This window comes from Hylaeus anthracinus, unplaced genomic scaffold, assembly GCF_026225885.1.
Source record: "Hylaeus anthracinus isolate JK02 unplaced genomic scaffold, UHH_iyHylAnth1.0_haploid 3, whole genome shotgun sequence".
NCBI classification, from domain to species: Eukaryota; Metazoa; Arthropoda; class Insecta; order Hymenoptera; family Colletidae; genus Hylaeus; species Hylaeus anthracinus.
This window is the reverse complement of record NW_026535284.1, coordinates 12,937,772-12,959,923: the sequence shown is the minus strand read 5'-3', so window position 1 is coordinate 12,959,923 and position 22,152 is coordinate 12,937,772. Positions and strand designations below refer to the sequence as shown.

The following is a 22,152-nucleotide window of genomic DNA, read 5'->3' as shown; positions in this document are numbered from 1 at the left end:
GAGTGTCAGGAAAAGTGTTTTTAGGACGTCTATGTTTCCTCAAGACGAGTGCAAAATATTGTGTTTATTATTCGTGAAAAATTAAACATTCATCTGAAATTTCTCTGTAGCTTCTATTAATTTAGGCGATGGAAATAAAATATAATTTTTCCATAGGACCATAACCTTATTCGTGGCTTCTTCAGACCCCAGAGACTGGATTTCATCGACTCCCTCTCAGGTAACTGTCGAGTAATCAGTGCAAACTTATTAACAGACCCAATCTGAAGGGAAGACGAGCTCGAAAAGAGCCGTTTAATTGATCACGGATTACCTCGGAGCATCCCTTCTCGATTAATCGCGCGAACTGATCCTTCAACGCGACTTTTAGCTGCTACCGACTTGGAGGTTTATTTAACCCAAAATTAACACTCGAACGAGTATCCTAAACGAATACCGACGCTGCTACAAACGGAGCATCGATCAAAATAAATACAAAACCTATGCTGGCAAGCAAATTCTATAAGAGACTCCCGATATTTTTTAGCTGGCGAACGAGGACAATCGTTTGAATAAAATAAAGCGCCAGTCTCGACTCTAATAATTCCCCCCACCGTGAGAGTGTCTATAACGATCGCGACGAAAAGGATTTTTATACGACACGGCTGACCAGGCAAATTGAACCACTGTTTAATTGGAACATGTATCTATGACCCGCGGGCGTCAATTTCGCGTCGCTCGATGCTGCAAATAAATTCGTCGATACGTTTCCAGTCGCTCGGTTTCACGTACGGAACAAACGATTGCAATGCCTATATTTTTGTTTTGCTTTTTTTGTGCAATTTGCGCCTTGAAAACAAGCCGCGGTGTAATCTATTTGTTTATTCGTGTTCCGCGAAAACCAAACCGATTGGCCAAGCCGATGGACTCTTACGAATAGAATTTAGAGAATATTCATGCGACAAAGGTTGACACTGCTTTCTTTACACCGATCTACATTTTCTATATCATGTTCCTCGTTACTCGACACTTTCGCCGAAATAATTTCACCAGCATCCAGGACAGGTGAATCGCTATACCAGGTGTATTAGAAGATGACTGAATCAAAGAACGGAATAAAGATTTCACCCTATAAATAAACAAGTCGATAAATCTTTCGTCGTCCGACTAGTAAGGTTTCCGCGAGTACACGATCCAGGATTGAACTAGCAAGCAACACGAGACGCCCGCGCGGGGATACACGTCGCGCTAACCTGACCACGGATATCGATATCTGTTAACAGAAGTTACCGTGCTACCTCCCAAACATACATTGGTTACAAACTTCGCTTAACAGGATGGGTGCCGTCTCTGTCAACGATAATTAAACCGTAATTGATAACGTCGTCCTGGGAATTTCGCTCGATTGTCCATGACAACTACGCGTCGTCGTCCTGGCTGCTTTGATCTAAAATTCAAACTCGAATTCCATTTCGTTCCCAGCCAATTCAATTACTACGCAAATTACGGATAATTACTGGCTTATCGGTCCTTATTCAGTCTCTGTAATTCGTCATCCGAACCAATTCTCGTTGGCCTCTTTGTATGGTAATTATTTTATGACCATAACTAATGACTACCTTTGTCGAACGTCACTTTCTTTGAGCGTTTATCGTGAAATTATTTCGAGGGGTTCCTGTTCGCGTTACAGAAATGTGAATTTTATTTTCCAACGGGGTTCAAGCACTTTCAAATCGAAGTTTTAGGTTCGAAGCAAATAAAGGATTATATTTATTAATTTCCTAATGTCTGGAAAAAAAAACAAATAATGCACCAGAGAGTTAAAGGCTATCTATTTTTAGCTCTCCAGGTTTATTCTCGCGCTTCGAGCACGTGAAAATCGATCTATCGCTACCCCCTTCCTCAATCTTCCTTGAATGTCATAAACATCTCTCGAGAGCGACGTTTCCCCAACCGTAGTTGCTAATTTCGTATATCTCTGTTCGAAATATAAACCGCACTCGACGCTTCGGCGGACAAAGTGCGGCGAAATTGATGTTGACTTTGGGGAAGAGTGATTTTAATAACGCGGCTTTCGATAATAAATAGCTACCAGAAGAAAGTTGAGTACTCGAATGTTCCTGGACATTAATGAAAGAGTGCAAGCTACCTACGAGAAATGAGTATCGGAAAACGGGGAAAATGAGAAACTGTGGCTCTTTTAGTTGACTAATTTTCCATCCACGCGAATAAATAGCTTTGCACTGCTGTTCCATTCAGTCGTTAAGAACATAATACTTTTAGTCGCTTGGATAGACTTACTTGAATATTTGTTACGTGCACGAGTACTGACTGAAGAAACTATTGATTAAATAACTATTCAACTCTTTCAGTTTGTCTTGCACGTTACCAAGAGAAAGAGAAATAACATTTAAAAATATTTTAGATCGACTCTATTCGTGACGAATAAAACTAGCGAAATGCGTTTAAAGCAAATTGAAACAATTGCTTCCCGAGACTGTCTCCTTCGTGTACACTAGAACGAAGCTCTAAACTGCATCAGACTTCCTCCAGGGAAAGGATTGATTACCGTAAAGCTCGATCGATTCTGCGACGATCAACGCACAAACAGGGTGTCCAAGTGTATATTCAATTACGATCTTCGCCCAAGGACCTTTAACTGAATTACAAGTTGTCTAATGTTAATTGGGAAGCCGTACGAGGATAACTGGGAGCCGATACCAATTACACGGCCATTACTCGAACGAGAATAACAAGGATGCAAAACGCGTTTAGCGCTATTGAAGGCTTTCAACAATGCGAAGTCGCTGAAACTTTACTCTCCTCCGTGGAATCAACATTTAATTAGCATTTCGTGAATCGCGTATCTCGTTTCACAGACGTCGGGTCCCGGAACGATCAGTTCAAACGTCTGGGAAGTAATTCATGCTAAAACTCGGTAATAATAAAGAAGCGATGCCACTGTACCTAGTTCGAGAGTACGTGGGAAGAATTAACGATCACCGCGATTGTATCAACGATTTCACCCGCGCCCTTATGTATGGACAAAACTTCCGACGTATCCGCTCGCTTTTGCTCGCGACGTCTGGCTTTAAAGGCGTGAATACGCATGATATAAAGCTCCTGGGGACCACGGGCGAGGACATAAACTCTCACGGTCTAGCTCGCGCAGACAAAACCTGTTACACCACGCTACCTAGCCGGACAGCTTACAAATCGTCCTGTTTCACTCAACCTGGAATCCCCAGATGCAGAAAGACCCTCGAAATTCTTGAATTCTTCTCGGCTGTAAATATATATCCACGCTACTAATGACTATCAACTCTAATGCTTAAAACACTCTATATTATTACAGAAATATTGACGGAGAGATAATCGAGGCCACTGGTCAAGCATCGTTCGAGGAATTTTCTGATATAGAAATGAACGATGTCGAAGGAGGATAAATCACGCCAATCCCCCCGAATCAAAATCCACGCGGCCTTGTAATAATACCAGTGCATTGCACAAAGGAACCGCAATAAAAGCAACAATATCCGATCCCATAGTCATCGAGCACGGGATGACCTCCAAGAAAATGTAACATCGCTTTATGGTTCGACCTTTCTTTTACGAGGCAGCCGAGAATCCACCCAGTTCTATCGAATGCCCAAAGGGGTTGCTGGCTCGAAGTTTCGGTTACCTTCGAGCTCCCATTCTAATCCAACCCGATCGTGCAAGGGCTCTGGATTTCCATTTAGCTTTGATTGGAGATCATTTTTTTTCGAATCCTTACCTATCGAACGAATATCCTTAACTACAACCTTCCCTTGTAACCGCGACTGGCATATCTCGCCACGAGAGACTTTCAGCGTCGCGTTCTCGCGCTAAGCTTCTCGAGAGACATTAACCTCGTCGCGACACCGAGACGCGCACTTCCTGACTGCTTAATTCGAACCAGGGGCAAAGAAAAAGGCGTCGAGAAGAAGCATCCGCGAAACTCCGCAGCTGCGAGCTTTTTTGCCAGGCGCAAGAAGTATCCGCGGTTGAAACGCGGCGTCACTCACCAAGGGTGCGCATTCGCGTGGCTGCTCTCCCTCGGGCAGCGTGGTGATGAGGAAGAGGACAGGGCTGGTGACGAGCAGACTGGTGACGAGCAGCATGGCGAACGTGAGCAACGCCTTGTGCACGGCCTTGCTTCTACGGAGCCAGTAACACGGCATGCAACATATCCAGGTACCATGTTGCAAGGCCCTCTCGACGTGTACCTGAAGGCGAAGACGTTTCTGTCGTGAGCTTTCTCTAACTCAGTACAGCGACAATTTTTGTAAAGCTACAGTGAATGCAGAATGTATTCGTACACCGATCAATTTCTCCAAATACTTTTGTATGAAATTGTAGTTTATTAACTTCTATGTCTAGAATTCAATGTCTAGAAGTGTTGCAGCAATTATAAAATCAAAAAGGAATTCCACGAGATATTAATTATTTGTAAATTAATGTAAATTTCCTTCTTTTTTATGAAGTTCAACAAATTTAACAGTTGTACGAGTACTTATTGCTTCCATATATCTAAGATATATTCCATATTGCTAATAAGATGAAACGTGGACACTAGTAGCGTCAGGGTCTGCCTTGTATTGTAATATTTGTAGCAGAACGAATCTAAGGAAAACGTACCATTGGCTCGTCTGGAAGGCCGGATCCCTCGTCGTTGGCAGTCCCCGTGGGATTGTTCCCAGTCCCAGGGGGGCCGGTCGCGGCAGTCGCGGCTGCGACTGGCCCAGTGCCTTGTGCTTGCGCATGTGCGCCTCCTCCGGCCCCAGGGGCGCACAGAGTGCGAGGACTCAGGGGTAGCCTCACGCTTGCGTCGCCACGAGATCTACCCCCGCCGCCACGGGCCCCGCGGCCCCCGTAACCCCGGCTCACCGTACACAGAGCCACATTTGCCGGGTCCCTTGGAACACCCGCCCCTCAAAGCCCGCCAATCTCGATCCTCCCCACGTAGATCCTCGCGATCGCCCAAACCCAACACCCACCAACCCCCGCCACCCCCGCGATGGCTGGATCAGCCGGCTGGGTCCCACGGTCCTTCTCTCCACCTCTGCATCAGCTTTCTCTGGGGATGCTCGTTGCTACCGAATCTGCGAACAGAGAGGGTGTTTTGGTCGATATGTGGCCAGAGTTCTGAATCCGAAATTTCAATTGGCCACCCTCTGATAAGCTGTAATTTATTTCCAAGCGTATGTACGAATTAACAGAGAGCTATCATGTCGAGTATTATTAATCGTAATTTGAATTCTCGATATCTACGAATAGGTGGGTCGGATTAATCGGTTCTACACAACGATTACGCGCTGCTGTTCGATCGTAAAATAATTGTAGCAAATATTAACACGCCACCGCTGCGAATTAATATTAAATAGGTCTTCCACGCTAACACACGCAGCAATTATCCCTTCCCAAAATCCATCGCTCCGTATAGAATATTTGCCCTGGATGCGCTGAATAAAATCATCGTTACAAGGAAACAAAGATCGAACGTTCAAATATAGAGAACTCTAGCTTCTTCTGATTCAGAAGGTCAAGAATCAAAATGGCGTTGCTGCATGACAAAGGCGGTCGCTTGTTGGATAACCAAGGATTTTCCCAAGCTTTGACCGGAAAGGATTAAAGTGCGCAGTTAAAGAGAACCCGCTGATAAGAATAGCTTTGTTCGAATGCCCGTTTTATTCAGTCGTACGCTTTCAGGCTAGGTGTCTCTCTGACGTTCCCATCATCTAACCGTTTTAGATAACGCCTGCCTTTGTCACAATGGTTCTCCGTCTGCCCTGATCTCACGCTTACTCTGTTGTTTAACACGTGTGATCTACCCGTAGCCTCCGGACTGTACTCGATGCTGAAGACTCACGCTCGAATTGCGTGCTAATGATTCCACCGATAAACTGCACCGCAATTCGTCATTGTCAAAAGCGCGAGCGTGACGAACGCGAGCCGGTTATTGTTGCTCGCATGGGAGACCAATTAAGGGCCCTAAATGTCAGATGGGAGAACTTTTTGGCTGGGTGAAAATTTATGGATGAACGAGCGCGAGATAAACAATTTTTATACGTTAGAAAAGCTTTTTCATGAATCTTTATAAAATCTAAGTGGTTTCCATTGAATATCCAAACTCATTAATATCCATGCAAATAAATATCCAAGCTTAAATCGCTCATATTATTAATGAAAGATGCTCTACAAGAAACGTATTCAACCCAGAACGTGCACCAAAGGGCTTTAAACCCCCAGCAAAAGAAAATTCAGAGTCACATCACGGCGGCTCATTTCCTATTCCGAGACACTCCACGCAAAGTAGCGCGGAAAAATCGCCCAGAGATCGACGAGATAATCGACCACGATCTTAAAGCGACACGCGCAACGGACTCTATCTACCGCATTTATCTGCGACGGTCGCGATCAACTTAACAAGACTCTCCCCAGCTTTTATTTTCTTCCACTCGAAACGAAAATTTACATGTCAAACGAAACGCGGTCGGTGACGGGGTACAAAGACACGACGAGATTTTTCTCTCTCGTTCGCCACGGTGGGAGCGCCGTTTGGCGAAACGTAAATGCCGAGCAGGACGCTTGACGGCACCGCGCGGCACGCTAATTCAACTGGTCCTAGCCACGTGGCGGAGTTATTAAAAAAGCAGACACCGTTGGAGAAAAAAAGTGGAAGACCCGGTGTAACCAGCTGCACCCCGTCGCGGTGCGCGGTAATTATCCTCCCAGGGACGAGAAATTCGCTAATTCCGGAGACGAGCGAGCTTGCATCTGGGCCAAAGTAGTTCTTCTCGTTCGAGCTCTCGCGACGACGTCGAACTTCCGACGGGGAATTTGACAAAGTGACTACGAAATCGCGACGCCTGTAATAAATTGGCGAATGCTGCCGTGGAACCTTGATGACAGGATATTTTAACACCGATCAGAATTATTCTGTCGAGGTTAATAATAATGCAAGTGTATTAAACGCGTTGATCCATACATGGGTGACGGAAATTTTCATTGAGGAGTTGAAAGAAATTAATTCTGAAAATCCAGTGTTAAAGAAATGAAATCTGGATAGGATTCAGGAATTTTGATCGAGTTGTAAGACTAATACTAACGCAAATATCAGATTATATAGTTTTCAATTGTATGAAAAGAAAAGTCAGCTTCATAAATATTTTTACGAGTATGTCCAGTGCAACTACTCTTTGCAAACTTGGAGGAAGATGTCAAGCGATACTAATCGATGCTGACGTTCGACGGAGTCGGTTTGGAACCTCGACGTGCGGCTACGTCGCTCAACGGTAAGGACATCCAATCGTTCACGAAGATTTGCGGCTGGAACGCGGTCTATATAGGACGATTCTGATCAGCAGCTTACGCTAACGTCGCGCCGACGATAAGGGGATCCGATCGGTCGCGCAGATTTATGAAACCGACGGCAGACGCGTCGCCACCGTTTATTGATAGAACGACACGTACGTGGATGATATATTCGCCGATTATTTTTTGCCGCGGGATAAAAATATTCAGGGCCGATGCGGGATTACATTTTCCAGTCAATGGAGTACGTGATTGAGGCCTCGGAACGGCCGACGTGAAGAAAAATGCAAACGAACCGGCGAGGTCGGATCGAGCCGCGAAACGTAAATCCAGAAAAGGAGCCAACCCCCTCCTTCCTCTTTTTATACTTCGCGTTTGACCGCCTTTCCGTGTTTTTTTCGCGCGGACGACCTCCTCCATCCTCCCACCGCGGATCTCGAACTTTAGATTGCACGGTAGAACGGAATCTATATGAAACTCCAATTTGTTTACATTTAGAAAATTGGACAGTCGCCAAAAAGCTGCCCGGTAGCTTGTGGAATGTGTGCGTTAAACATTTAAAGCTCCCTACAGCATTGGGTTTAGAAATTTTGGAAATTGCGTAGCGGGTTTCGAGTTTAAACAAAAAATTACAGTGTAAAAATATGGTAACTATCCTTAAAATAAACATAAATATTAAATTCACACTGTTGCTGAAGAAAAAATGTCTGAAATCTAGTAGTACGTATCAAGCGATAGTCAGACGGTGACTATTCTCTCATTCTTTTAATTATTTTCCGTTAAATACAAAGTCTCTAGTGGAAAAAGGAATCAACTCGCAAGTATCTAAATAACCATCAACCAATTTCTCTGACACGAAACTGATGCAATGGAGATTCAATAAAATATAAACAACTTCTTCACTTTTGTGCCTGAGACTTTTGCCACACAGTTCGCGGCACCTTATATGCCCTCCGTATCGAATAAATCGCTCGTAAAACGTTGCTCCCAGAAAACTTTACACGACTACCGAGGAAAACTTTTCAAACGGGAGAGGATTCGGCATGCATCGAAAGTGCCAGTCACTCCGCTCGTTTCTAGCGAGGTGCATCGATGGCAATTCGCTACCGAATTGAAAAAGTTTCGGCCATCGATGTTTCCCGTTCGACGGGATCGAGTACTGGTCCCCCAGACGATTTCACTGTGTTTTGATTTCGCGCGTCGAACGATCCAGAGGATCTCAAGGCTATTCTCCAACTTCAAAACAAAACTGTGGTCTATCGCGAGTTACGACCTACCTCGACGCCCGACGATTCCCTGGATCATTTCAATTTCCAGAAAACTGACAACCGACTGATTTCTTAGTAAACACATTGCGATGTCGGGGCTTGTTATATAAAAATACAAAGCAATGCTAGATATTCACATGGGAATCTAGAGGCGTTTAAACTTTTCGAAAAGGAACCGTTTTCCGGCCTGAGATTTATACAGTAAAATGTTCGGTATATTTACACTAAATAGTTCAGAATTGAGTTGCTCTCGTGATTTTGGAGTAATTAGATTTTCTGCTTGGCGAGGGTAATAAATTGTTTACATAGAACTCGTGGACGAAGATAGATAGATAAATACTTTGATAGATTAGTATGTAAAAAATACCCAAATCCTGTGGACCAAAAACTGAATGTGCATTGCCAAAAGTGGCAATTAATAAACGCTAAATTCTGACTCGAGACAATTTTCTGCCAATTTCTTTTCGACAACATTAAGAAATTATGATTCATCTGAATACCAGTGACTCCAACGGTAACAAACCAATAATAAAACAAAAATAAAACTGTCTAATGGCATTACCTGCGCCGAAATCCAAAGGAGTAGGCCAGGTTCAGCAGATTACGTTCCCCTGATCGAATTTCACTGAGATCCCCAGGCTGGTTCAAGCATCACTTCCGTTTCACTGGGTCTCGCGGAACCGTTCGACGCTGTTTCTGCGTAGAATCTGGCGCGTACGAGGACGACCGGAAGTCGAGGAATCGCGGCCCTCCGTCACGACTGGGGGTAACACGCGGACTGTCGAAGCGGACTCGACCACCGTGGCTCGTCCCTCTCTCTCTCTGGCGCGCTCTTCCCCACCACCTTATGATTCCTCCCTCTCCATCTGCCTCCAACCCCTTCCCACGTCATCTCTCTGTCCTTCTTCGATCAACTTCATTTCTGGATCATTTCGTTATCGTTCTCCTTCCCACTGTCCAGCATTCGTCACCTTCTCTTTCTTCGGTTTTCTCCGTGTCGCTCTTCCGCTTCCTGTTTCTCCCCTGTTCCCCTCACGTCCGGATTCGAATGCCGCCCTCTTCGTGTTTCTTTACAGCTGTCCTCCCATTTCTGCCGCTCTTCGTCCTTGTCTTCCTCCAGCCTCCACTATGCAAAGCCACGTAAGTTCGCGGTCGCAACGCGCAAGCCCTCGATATTCAAACGTCGCGAGAGTGCGTTTCTTTTGTTTCCACGCGGAAACTTCGTGGGCCCTGCCGACGAGACTGTAAATAATGGCCCTTTTTCCGCTTGGCTCGCTGCGCCAGCCAGAAATCTCGCGATGGCTCGCCCTGGGACAGGATCGTTTCGTTTCTGCGGATCCCCTTGGAGGATCACTTTGGGAATTTTTTCTGTGGGACCTGTCGAATGAATATTACATTCGTGTTAATCTGGGCATTTGCTGTATGTTTGGGGGTGTTTGGGAATTTTTTGGGTGATTTCGTTTGTATCGGAGGGGCGTGAGAAAATTCAAAGGGTAAGTTGTAATTCGATCCTTCGAGTTTGACTGAAATATTTCTATAGGTTCTAAATAGTGGACAAATTGAAATAGCTGTTAGGAGGAATAAATATGTTGCAAAATTGCGTACGCCAGTATCTGGTAAAAATATTGAAGAGCTTAGTTTTCAGCCCTTCACACCATCGTAACCCCTTAATCCTCGATAATCGTGATCGATTGAAAGGTGAAGGGTATTCGATGGCTCAATGACAGTAAAAACCGCTCGTCGACATAGCTGAATTCGCTGAATCATCGCTGAAACCGACGAGTCTCTAGGTTCGCATAGCAAAAAGAGCTGTTATCATTCAGGATGTAGATACTGTTGGTAACGATCGGTTCTTGCAATGGTTTCATAATTGTTGCCAGCTCCTTAACTGTAGAACGCATCCGTCTGACGCGATGGCAAAATCGTAAGCCATTGCAAAATACACGCATCATTTTATTAAGAATAACTTATGATTCTGTCGTTTCTAAATTTTCTCGAATTGCTCCAACGACCGTTATAGTTTTTACATTGTAATGAGGGACGCGCGTTACTAATTCTTCTCGGACCTATTATAAATTACCAGAACGTCGATATTCATTTAACGAGTACCGGAGCTTGTTTGAACATTTAATGATTTATCGCCGTTTGTCGGTACCTTCGTTTCATAACCGAACATCAATATGCGTGGCATAAACAAGCACAGTGTACCAGTAAAACGTTTCGACCAAAGATTTATGCTCTTCTCGACACAATGGATTATGCGAACGCGTAGTTTGACTTGAAAAGTAAAGCGAGATTTATCTGATGGCCATTAAAATACAGGGAATTAAGAGAATTAATTCGTATGAGAATCAGGATTAGAATTCTGCGCCATTATCATAAATACTCGACGAGGATTACATTCCTATCTTTTTATATAAGTATGTATTTTATGCTCCCTTCTTTCTGCGACCCTGCTCGAAACCTTTATTCCTAGACTACGCTTTTTCATGATTTGCGTATTTATACGTTTGTTTTCCCGATTCGACAAGCAATAAATATTATTCCGGAGACCTGAAGATTGCCGAAAATCCTCGTCGAGGCGGCACCCAACGAATGTGGGCCACCGTGCTCGCGATCTCAAGGAACGCCACAGGGCAGAGATTCTGACGTCAGCTCATTAAAGCCATCGCGAATTCGTCCGTAGGCCGTGTTTCCAGGAGATAACGAAACGACGTCATTGTGTCCATACGACAGCCACTACTTACGATGTCGACAAATTTGGCGAACGCTCGCGAAACGAGGATTAGCGCGATACCAGATCCGTGCGATACCTCCCTTCGCAGTCGATAAATCTGCCAAACTGCTCCAGAAGTTGCAGGGGCCAATGAGATCGACCTCCGCGATTGTACGACACAGGAGATCCAATGAAACAGCTTTTTAGGAAAAAAAATATGACAGATTATACGTATGTACGTCTTCTCTTAGGTTTTCAAAAATGAAATGGTGTCAAGGCTCCTTCTATAGCAGTCACTCTACTAGATTAGATCTCAATACTGCCAACTTTCGAAGATATCTTCTCTACAGTATTAACTCGGACCGACAGAATGCTAATCATCGATTCTACTCAATTTTGTGGAATAACGTTAAACTATTTTTTAATCAAAAGTTCCCTCGTTACTTGAACTTTTCGTTGACCTTCGTACCGTGTTCGTAATCCGTCGCGACGCTAAAGGAATCCCTGGGCAAACTCGGAAATCGCGGTCTGTCAGCCAACCATAAATTTCGTCGATATAAAACGAACGAAAATTGCTAGAGTCTCGTCGAGGAAACGCTATTTCGGTGCTGGCCGATCAGTTTGTAGCAATATCCACCGACGTGGATACGCACGCTCACAGACCCTCTTTCTCCGTGTGTATGTAGGTCGAGTTAATGAAATGCCAGTGAAATCTTATTCTTTCGCGGGCCACTCCGCACACTCCCGTGGTCCTCCTTTTGAACCGCGTCCGCGGGGGTGTTTGTTATCCTAATCCCATTGAAAGAGTAGCCGTCGCGTCGGGTAAATATCGCGGGCTCGTTGGAGGGAAACGAGTACGTGCTCGGTGAACGTGTACTTCCATTTGTACCGACGCGGGAGAGCACCGCTTCAAAACCTGGGGAACAACGGCCGCCGACGAAACGGTCGCAAATAATTGTCATCTCGCGTACAAAACTGCTCTCAATATCCTGTCAACTACCGTTTCCGAATGCCTCACCTTGCGGCCCGACGCGTGCTCTCTCGCAAAAATGATTCGCGAGTGGGCAACAATTTACACCTGGGAAAAACACTGGATGACGGATTCTACGTGTCACGGTTGTTTCCCGTTTTTTAATTGGACTCGAAGTTTGGCAAAATGTTTCTCGAATTACACGAAGCAATGGGGGTAAGCTTGTCTCTCTTGGACAAAAAATCATTGCAGTCTTTCTGTTAACGCGTCGGCTGCCAAGCTAAAACTCGTGAAAATATCTATAAAATTATATTTTATCACGGGATTATTGAAGATTAGATCACCCATTTCTGGGTGACGTGGCGACCAACGTGTCAAGTTGGAATTTAAGAAAAGAGAATATAAGGAAAGCAAAGAAAAGTGTACGGTTGAACAGGCGCAGGTAGAGGAGACATTGAAACGTGGAATCACGATGTCACGACACGAAATCGCGGCTATGACGTTGCGATGTCGCGATACCATGGCATTACGATCTAACGATATCGCGATATCGTCGTATCTGAATGTTGTAACGCCGTGGTACTGGTGACATAACGATGCCGTGACGCGAAGATAGCGTGACAAAAATGATAACTCCCCTTTTGAATCAATTCAGAGCGTCCAAAACGGCTTCGTCCCCCTCTTCCCTAGACAGACTCGAGAGTCGAAGGCCGCGGTCGAATGTACAAAGCTGCGTAAATAACGTTTTAACAACGCCGACCCAATTATGCAAATTGGCAGAGCTCACGATCCGTTCACCGAGCAGTTAATTACGCGGATCGATGGCAATCTGTCAAGCTCGCGACTCGAAACGACCATCTCGATCGCCTGGAACGAAGCAAAAGAAACGAAACGTTCGTATTCGTCTAGATGTGGAATTTCAAGCGATGAAAGATAAACGATCAACACGTTGATTGACAGACTAATGCTCTTGTAAATTTCTACTGTGTTTAAATTTTTTTTACAGACTACTGGAAACTATATAATCAAACATTCATCACGTATACATATATGGGTGACGCGGCGATCAACGTGTAAAGTAGACAACGAGTGCAAGGATCTGTCCTTGGAATACAAACGAAACAAAAATGAATTCTTTTCCCTCTTTCGTGTCAAATTTTCCCCACACTTGGATTCTTTCAAACAATCGTTCCTCGTCCGCGGAAATTCGTATTCCCCAATGGTAATTGGGGCGCGGAGGGATGACTAAAAATTATTTTAGGTCACGGCTGGCCGTACATAAGTATCGATTTCAAAACTAAAAAAACGAGGAAATTGAAGAGGAAACCTCGATGGACTCGCGACGACCTTAACACCGCGCAAACAATCCATTAAAATATTCCAACATCTTGACCGAATTCGGAGCCAACTCGTTCGGAATCGAAGCCACCCAGCTTTCCTCCACAATTTCTTTTTCGATTATTAAGAAACGATATCGAAGAGAGGTAGATTAATTTCCTCAGGGGGACGATCCTCTAGAGACACAGGGAGCATATGATGGGGTTCTACGGTGCCTATTACCCCCTAAGGTTCTGGGACCACTAAACAAATTATCAATCATCCACCTTCCATCGAAAGCAAAGCTGGGAGACAGGAAACTAGATTTACAACTCCTGTTCTCTTGGGTTTTTCTTACTGGCGAAGCTTAAAGCAGTAACATCAAAAAGTAAATTAAACTCTCAGACACAAAATTCCTAATTCTGTAAAAACGAGAATTCCCTGAGGAACACCAGAACACCCTTAAAAATCTAGCACAAGAACATAAGGTGATAAACCTACCTCCGTTAAGGTGAGATATTGAACGTGTTTCTTACTTTAAAAGCTATAATCAACCAGAGTACCTACCTCGATATCCACCAGAGACTATTTAGAAGAACAACCTGTACCGTGAAACGTCGAATCGAAATTCGAGGACTGTAAAGTTCCCCTCAAACGTTCCATTGAATTTCGTGGGACGAACAAAGGGCCACGCGAACCGCGGAACTCGTTTCCAGTTGTTCGCGGACTATTGTCAGCATGAAACAAAATGCAACAGATAGTACTCAACCGGCATCCATTTTTTTGTTTTTCTTCTTTTGTACAGCTCGTCCGCTTTTAAACGATAATCCACTTCCTGTTCTCCCCTTTCCGCTTGCCGGTACCGTCAATGAAATTATCAGGACGCGCTGGTGACTCTGCGCGACGTATGGAAATTGTGACTTCGTTACAACGCGCGACGCTGCTTTCAGATTTTTCCATCTCTTTTTTTCCCATGATTCGCGATGCAAATGACCATACGGGCGAATATAATTTCTCTGCGCGGCGCGTGATGTCCGGGGAAACTCGTGCTGGGAAAATATTACAGCGTTATGAGCAATTTGTGTGGCGCAGAAATTGTTGTTTTGAAATTCCATCAATGGTTGCATTGAATATTCCGTGGGCGATTGGCTGGAGGAGGGAGTGCAAAAATTAGTTTAGTAAACAGTGAAAAAGAGAACAATGGGGGATTAAAATAAAATAGTAGAAGCTACACCTAGTTAGTACGTCAAAATAATTAAAATGATACGACCAGAGGTGAAGGACGATATAAGTTAGCTAAAATCATGTTCCCTTGGAGTTCCTTCTTATCAATAGAAATGCGTTTAACAGACGATATTTTCAGACTGATCGACGAGTCCAAGTTCAATTAAAATCGACATTATTCAGTCACAATGGATTACACAAGGATTTCCATTTGAATCTGCTAAAAAAAATTCTCTTCTAAATCAATGAAGTCACACAATCGTTTCGAGGAAATTCCCAAAAGGAAACTACAATTTATTAATAGCCAAAGCGATAATTTCTACTCTGAACTTTATTTTGCATGGCCATGTGATGATCCTTCATCGCACAAATTTCCTAAAAACGTAGAAATAACGAGAAAACGTCGACGTACAACACCAACGCCCATAATTTTCCCTACGCCCATTCGAGTTGTCGCGTAAAAAAGAGAAATGAGAAACGAAGGAAAGAGTTGCAATCACTCCTCGATCCGCTCCGATACTTTCTGCGAAGGGGAGGCGGTGACGTCAATGGATCCCAGGTATAGCACATAAAAACGATGCAGGCCAAAAAAATAAAGATTTTATTCATCCACGTACATCGCGTACAGAATAAGGTTGATTAAATTCACTTCGACTATGTATATAGATATATATGTATATATATATATATTTTTTTTTTCTGTATTTATATATAATATGTATTCATTTGTTCTTTTCGTCCTTGATGTTTATTTATACATTTTCGGACTCTCTGACTGCTATGTATCTAGAGTTATCTACACGTCTTTTTCTGTTCAATTTATTTATCTCTTTTCATCTTACACTATGTTTTCTGCTCCTCCATACTTTTCTCACGCACACTCTCTCTCTCTCTCTCTCTCTTTCGCTCTCTCCATGCATTCTTAATCACTTCCTCCTGGACACTACGCGTCCCTCATCGTCCGTTTGAGATTCGAACAAAATCGTGAATTTCGTCTGCAGCGCGGCGAGCTCAGACCAAAATCGTCTCAAAACTACGACATACGATCGGTACGATATGGCCAGAACGCATTGCTCGATGGTGTCGCGACCAGTTCCCTTCCAGCTTGATTTTAGTCTCGTTCTACGCGCGGGATTGTTCCTCGAGAAGAGTAGGGATCGGGAGGGTTTCTTTTGTTAGCACACACACAGAGATCGTGTAAATATGTGATACGTGTCCCGTGGAAGGCTTTCCTGCGAAACTGGGAGCCCAACCTCGCGGTAACGATCCTTAAAATGGATCACACGCGCGATCCCAGTCCCACCAGTCGTGCCTTCCGCTGGTACCAGAGATGGGCAATATTTTGTTCAAATAAAATCCAAATTAGGGCGATTTATTCTAAATACTTAGTCCATTCGATAGTTATGGAAGCAAGGTTTTTATAGTTCGGACTGTATCAAAGGTTCTGGATACATATGGACATTTTTCGAACACTTGTTTCTTGGTCGTACCATTGAAGATAATGAAGATCTGTCAATAACTGCTATTGAATATTTCATTCGTAAATCATAATGTTTGTGTGTTTCACTCCTTTTCCTCAAATTTCTTCTGTTGTTTAAGCTGAGAATTCGTATTCTATAAATACTGATAGGTTTGTGTTCGTTGCTCCAAGGACCATTATCTCTTCTTCTATTGTCTAAGGATTTAATCGATGAATAATAGGTAAGAAATGTGCCCATCTCTGACTGGTACGCTATACTATAAATCCGAAATAATCTTATGTGTCTTTTGGTCGTTAAGAGTACTCAGTTTCATTGGCCATGACGATCAATCGTCAGCCGATCGCCTAATACTGATGGACGTCCCGAGACTCTCAAAAGTCACGAAATATAATTCATCGTGTATTTTAACATTCCCATATTTTAAATCTCTTCTATATAGATTTTTAACGTATAAATTTTCGTTCAATTTCAAACAACAATAGGTTACAAGCACAACGTTATAAAGCAATTTTTATTCTCGTTCTCACTCTAATTCCAGAACCCAGTGGAAACCAGCTATAAAGTCGAGCAGTCAGCCAGTATAGTGAAATGCTCGTGTTTACGTTACTTCCATCTCTAATTAAATGTATACTTCGCTCTACGTTCTGTTTTTTTTTTTGTACATAAAAACTACGCCTCTAAGAGAATGTTATTAAAAAGTGTACACGTATATTCTTTTTGTTTGCTTCTGAAGCGTGCATACATCAGACGCCAAATTTTATTTGATCAAGAAGCTAATTGATTGCGTGTCGTCGAGATCGAATCGATCCATGCGTGCCAACGTCGAGCAGGATTCGTCATTTCTCTAGAAACGTTGACGGTGTCGTCGTGATCATCGACCTGGCTGCTACTGATACGGTATATCGTCGGCGAATTTTGTAAAAAATCGTTATCATCAGAAATACATTGTGCGTAACGTGGAGGACCCGAGACGCGTAGATATGTCAGTTCGGTGTGAGAAGATTAGGCGTAATTATGGTTGTACTCGAGACGAGTGCTCGAAGACAAAAACGTCCAATGTTTACGGTAATAGATGAAACTTTATTGGCCCTGAAAACGCCTGCTACGACAATGATTAAGCGACGATAGGAATAGTTCCGAAGGTCGTCGATATAAAAAAATGCTTTTAGCCATTGAGCACCTCTTATCAATCGCGAGGAACCATCAAAGAGCAGAGGTTTCGACTGTTAACAATAAATACTCAATGGCTAATAGCACGAGTGGAGTTCCATGGCCCAATACATACAAAAAACTGGAGATCCAAGAGTACGAAAATTTGCGTGTTCCGAACCTATTCAAGGAGTAGAGCACCCCCGCGACAAAGACTGTCTTCCCTATTTCTGTTTCTAAGAAGCAAGGTATATAGATGCATATAATTATTAATATATAGTCGAATACCTAATAGTCTACAATAGATATATATCACTCAAAATCATTCTCCGTGGTTCGTTGGCACGCACGTATCGACACTATTCTTCTTCGCCGGTTTGGGTTCCCCTCCCAACTCGACAATTGCTAACAAGTCGCAATGATAAATTCTCTCTTTTTTTAATTGGTTCAAGGTAGACCAACTAACCGAGTTGGGAGGGCGACTCAGGGATATCTTCGTTACCAAACGAAGCCCTTGGTTCGATTCTCTAAACCTAGGACTTTCGGTTTCTCTATTACATCAGTCTGCCGTCTCGACACGCATTACCATCGTCAATCTGCCTCCAGTGGTCAAACTGGTATTCACGCAGAGTGTTCGTTCAGAAAATTAATAACAAATATAACTTCGGACGTCGACTCTGGCTAGATATCCATTCACAAAAAAAAAAAAAAACACTGAAGAACGTCGATTATATTGTTGACACATACGTACTCGAATAGACAAAGACAACTCTAGGGTAGAGATCGTGAGACATCGCTAAACCTCGGCCTTTCAGCTTGCCATAACGCAACTTCTATTGCACATACATTTTGCTATAATACGGTAGCTAAAGTCAACGAATAAATAAAATAAATAGTTTCGTATCGTCTAAAGAATCTTCTTTCTACTCGAAGTCAACGTCCACCAATAATAATACTATCTACACGAAAACAACAACTACAAGCCGATAAACTATTCAAATATATCACAGGGTCTTGACAGAAACGCAGTTGATTGTGTTGAAAGATTGAAACGTAACCGGATGGGATATCAAGATCGTGAACGCGAAGCTGTCTGACAAGAAATCAGGGAAACAGGGCGCGTTGCGTTCGAAATTTCTCGCCTGTATAAATGTCGTTTAAACGATAAGACTAGTCGTCAAACATCATTCGATATGAACATTGCTGGATGTTTTCGGGGTGGGTATTTACATCGCAGCGGATCGTTCCTCGTGAGCCTTCTTGACGATCGCCAGTTTAGAGTGGGGATCAGCCGCAGGAAGTCCGGTGTATGGTGGCTCTCTGGTGCCGTGAAGCATCAGAGTCCACTCTCGGAACCATCCTTGCTGTGGAGTCTGAGTATTGAAGCTCACCTAAAAGACATCTCACTTGACCAACGAGAAAAACTATCGATCGACGCAACTTGACTCATGCAGTGGTTTCTTTGGTTGACATTCTGGGATTTCACTAGGCGAGTAGTACATAGACGAGATACCGTGACGAGGAAATTTCTTTGGAAGGACACGGAACGATGGTATAACACAGTGGACAGGGCTAGCGACGTTTCTGACAATGAATGAGTGGGTTAGGTCTGGCTGGGCTTCCTTTGCTCTGGTATGTAAGAAGTGTTTATTAATCAAGACCCTGAGCAAAAGAAGACCTTCCCACGTGTTGTTAAATTTACCTCCAGCAACCAGGTTCCCTGAGGATATTCTCCCCAGGTGTGAGTCGTCATGAAAGGCCATTTCGTGAAGCCGTCCCTCTGGTCGTCGTCGTTCACCCTTCGGCTCAGGATCATAGACCTGAAAACAATTCCCTTTAACCCAATGCCTCCCAATGCTAAGAAAATTCTATCCTGGCGAGGTATAACTATTGCAGCCTCACCTTGTCCCCATGGGAGAAGTTAGGAACAACTCCAGGTCACCCCGACGCGTAGCGTTCACGGAAATGACGGCCTGCACGTGTTCCAAGTAGTTGACAGCGTACTCGGTGCCAGCGCAAGCATCAGTCTTTATTTTCAAGAGGATCGATCGGTCGTTCGTCAATTCCCTGAAACGAAAATCGATCACGCGCTTATCGACGAAGTGTACAGACCTCGCAGAAGATTTAAGTGTTCGCTTGGAGACTCTAAGGCTTTGACTTTTTTCATTATGCGTAGTTGGAGGATTAAGTTTGGTCATCTGGGATCACCCAAGGAAAGGTTACCAGGGGTAAGATTGCTACAGGAATCAAGGAACTTAATGGCAAAGAAAAGGAAGTCTAAATGTTCTAGTCGTGTAGAACAGAGCAGAAACGAGTAGTATGATGAAACACGCAACAGGAGGGTGTAGGGGTGCCCAGGATCGATACTCAGGTCATCCACGAATAATAACCCCAAGGAAACGTTTACATGCTTTTTGACTCTCCACAACGCGAAAGCGGAAATCCTACTTCCTTTGACCTCGATAAGCTTTAGTTAATTGAACTGGGTGCCTAAAAACGCTTATACTATTTATCAAAAGCACTCACTGCATCTCGAGGACCGAGCCAGCTTCACAGTGATACCGTGGGGGGACAGTTTTCCATTTTTTCGCCAAAGCAACCATCGCTCCAGCGTCCAGCACGCCGTAACCGAAGAGGTGGTTGAATTCCAAACCAACTCCGTTCATTGTCCAGTGAAATCTTCCTTTGGCGTCGAACAGGGAATTCCTCTTCGACGTCAGCACGGTCAGATGTTGAATATCGCGCCAGGTCAACTGAGGACTAAAACGTAAACAAACGTTTTAGAATCAGTACTGAATTATTTTATTGTAGACTCTTTGATCTTCCATCTTTAACTCTAATAATTAATATTCCTGAGGAAATACACACTACGCGTAGAGCTTCTAAGTAACCATATAACTTTGCTGGTAATAAAGCAAAAATGGGTTTGGTCAGTGTGGGTTCAGAGAGGCTGTACTGTCAGCCGACGATCAAAGGGGCTGAAAATACAGAGGGTAGGTCGCGAACATCAGGGACAGTGTCTCCCATTAAACCACGAGCTTTTAGGGGATACATTCCCCATTTCTGGGTCACGTTTCAGTGACTTGGTTGGACGGGACTCGTAAAGCCCAGGGACGAGACCCATTAACGACCTTTCACTCTCTGCAAAGCTCCTGTTCTCTCCCTTAATTTTCACGAACACGGTCGCGCCAATGCGACGCGCGGCGTTGAATCGCGGAGCAACGAGCTTTGAATAAGTCGAATTTGTCGTCGTTGGCTTCGAACAATGAGGATCGTTGCTCCATGTTACCCAGATTCATTCCGAACGCTTCATACTGTAAAATTCGAACAGGATTGGCGAGCTACTGTGGCGCGATATCGAGTTTCAATTTAGTTTCCAGCGCCAACGTCGCGCGAATCGGCGTTCGCCGTTTCAAAATTGCGAGACTTTTAAACGAAACGAGGTAATTTAAAAATTCTTCCCAGAAATCGTAGGCGAATACTTCCAGAATAACGAAAAAATATAGGGAGGGGAGTTACTAAATTGTTTGGATAGAGAAAAAAATAGGTCGACGCGGTAAATGCAATCGCGTTTGCATCACAAGCTGCTGGCAAAATTGCTCAACTTTTCACTTACTTTCTGGAACAGAAAATCTTTTAATCCCTTTGCACATATTTTTCCTTTGTTCTGGGAGTATTCACCTGCAAACTCCCACGAGAATTTTTAGATTAACTCGCTCCGATCAAAAGTTGATTTTTTAAGGAAAGAGGGAACATTTCTATCGGTGCATTTTTCTCGTTTTCAGTGAAACGGGTCAATAAAAATTCCAACGCGTAGCTCCCATAAAAATATTGAAAGCTTCGTGACGAATAGTAACACGAGGATGGCGAGAATATTACACGCGAAATTCCATTCGAAGTTCAGTCGTAATTCCTATAATAGCCCGTACGCGATGACTATTTTTATCGCAGATCGAATAACGAAATACGAGCTTTGCACTGTCCCATTTGATTACACAACCGAAGGGAAATGCAGAGCGCGATCCTCTGACTCCCTTTACGTCATGAATTACGAGTATCATTCAACATTAAACTGAACGACGAAAATATTATCTTCAGCATGTTCCACGCTGGAACGACTATCGAATGATCCTCGCTGATGCGCGTACAGAGATAAAGGTGAATTTACGTCGCTTACCGAGCATCCACGCTCGTATAGCCGTGCAAATAGCGCTATAATTTGTTCTGGAATGACTCTCGCAACATCCATTTTGTCAAATCTCGTGTACTAGCGTGAGAGGATGAGAACAATCGATTTTTCCCGTATTTTCAATCCCTTGTGTTCTCCGTAATGCTCCTTAATTCATATATGTGTGTTGTGTTTGTGAACTATACGTTGCTTGACATTTGGGGAACGATATCAGTACGATTACGTTGAACTCGTTATTATTAGGGGTTGCAAGAGTTGATTAGTCTGTTTGATAAATCTTTAATTAAAAAAAAAAAGTAGTCTAGGTCATTAAATATTGATCTACCTCACAGTGATAAATATAATTGGAAGACGTAACAGATATAGTAATTTATGGCAGCTAATGATCCCAATAAAACACACCCTCGATAATCACCAGCTCCTCACTGGTGTTATTTGCGTCGACATCCGCGGAAACTGATAATTGGACCAGATATACTCGCGCGCAATTCTATATTTATTCTATATTTATTCGTGCGACCATC

The 22,152-nt window shown here is 43.6% G+C and overlaps 2 protein-coding genes across 3 annotated transcripts in view; both read right to left on the bottom strand.

Annotated features, from left to right (window-relative positions):
- Nucleotides 1-9,439, bottom strand: part of LOC128894099 (neprilysin-1-like) — an 82,078-nt gene extending 72,639 nt beyond the window's left edge. The window contains exons 1-3 of one of the 2 annotated variants that reach the window (XM_054155565.1): nucleotides 9,145-9,439; nucleotides 4,639-5,102; nucleotides 4,026-4,226 (exon numbers count right to left, since the gene is read on the bottom strand). In XM_054155565.1, the coding sequence (XP_054011540.1) occupies nucleotides 4,026-4,226; nucleotides 4,639-4,641 (204 nt within the window). In that variant the 5' untranslated portion in view covers nucleotides 4,642-5,102; nucleotides 9,145-9,439. The remainder of the gene's footprint in view (nucleotides 1-4,025; nucleotides 4,227-4,638; nucleotides 5,103-9,144) is intronic. The other variant, XM_054155564.1, reaches the window with a different exon arrangement.
- A 5,950-nt stretch (nucleotides 9,440-15,389) lies between these two features.
- LOC128894101 (neuroendocrine convertase 2) overlaps nucleotides 15,390-22,152 on the bottom strand; it is a 35,002-nt gene continuing 28,239 nt past the window's right edge. Inside the window, exons 10-13 of the mRNA XM_054155569.1 lie at nucleotides 19,966-20,199; nucleotides 19,342-19,506; nucleotides 19,142-19,259; nucleotides 15,390-18,830 (exon numbers count right to left, since the gene is read on the bottom strand). Coding sequence (XP_054011544.1) covers nucleotides 18,666-18,830; nucleotides 19,142-19,259; nucleotides 19,342-19,506; nucleotides 19,966-20,199 — 682 coding nt within the window. The 3' untranslated portion in view covers nucleotides 15,390-18,665. The remainder of the gene's footprint in view (nucleotides 18,831-19,141; nucleotides 19,260-19,341; nucleotides 19,507-19,965; nucleotides 20,200-22,152) is intronic.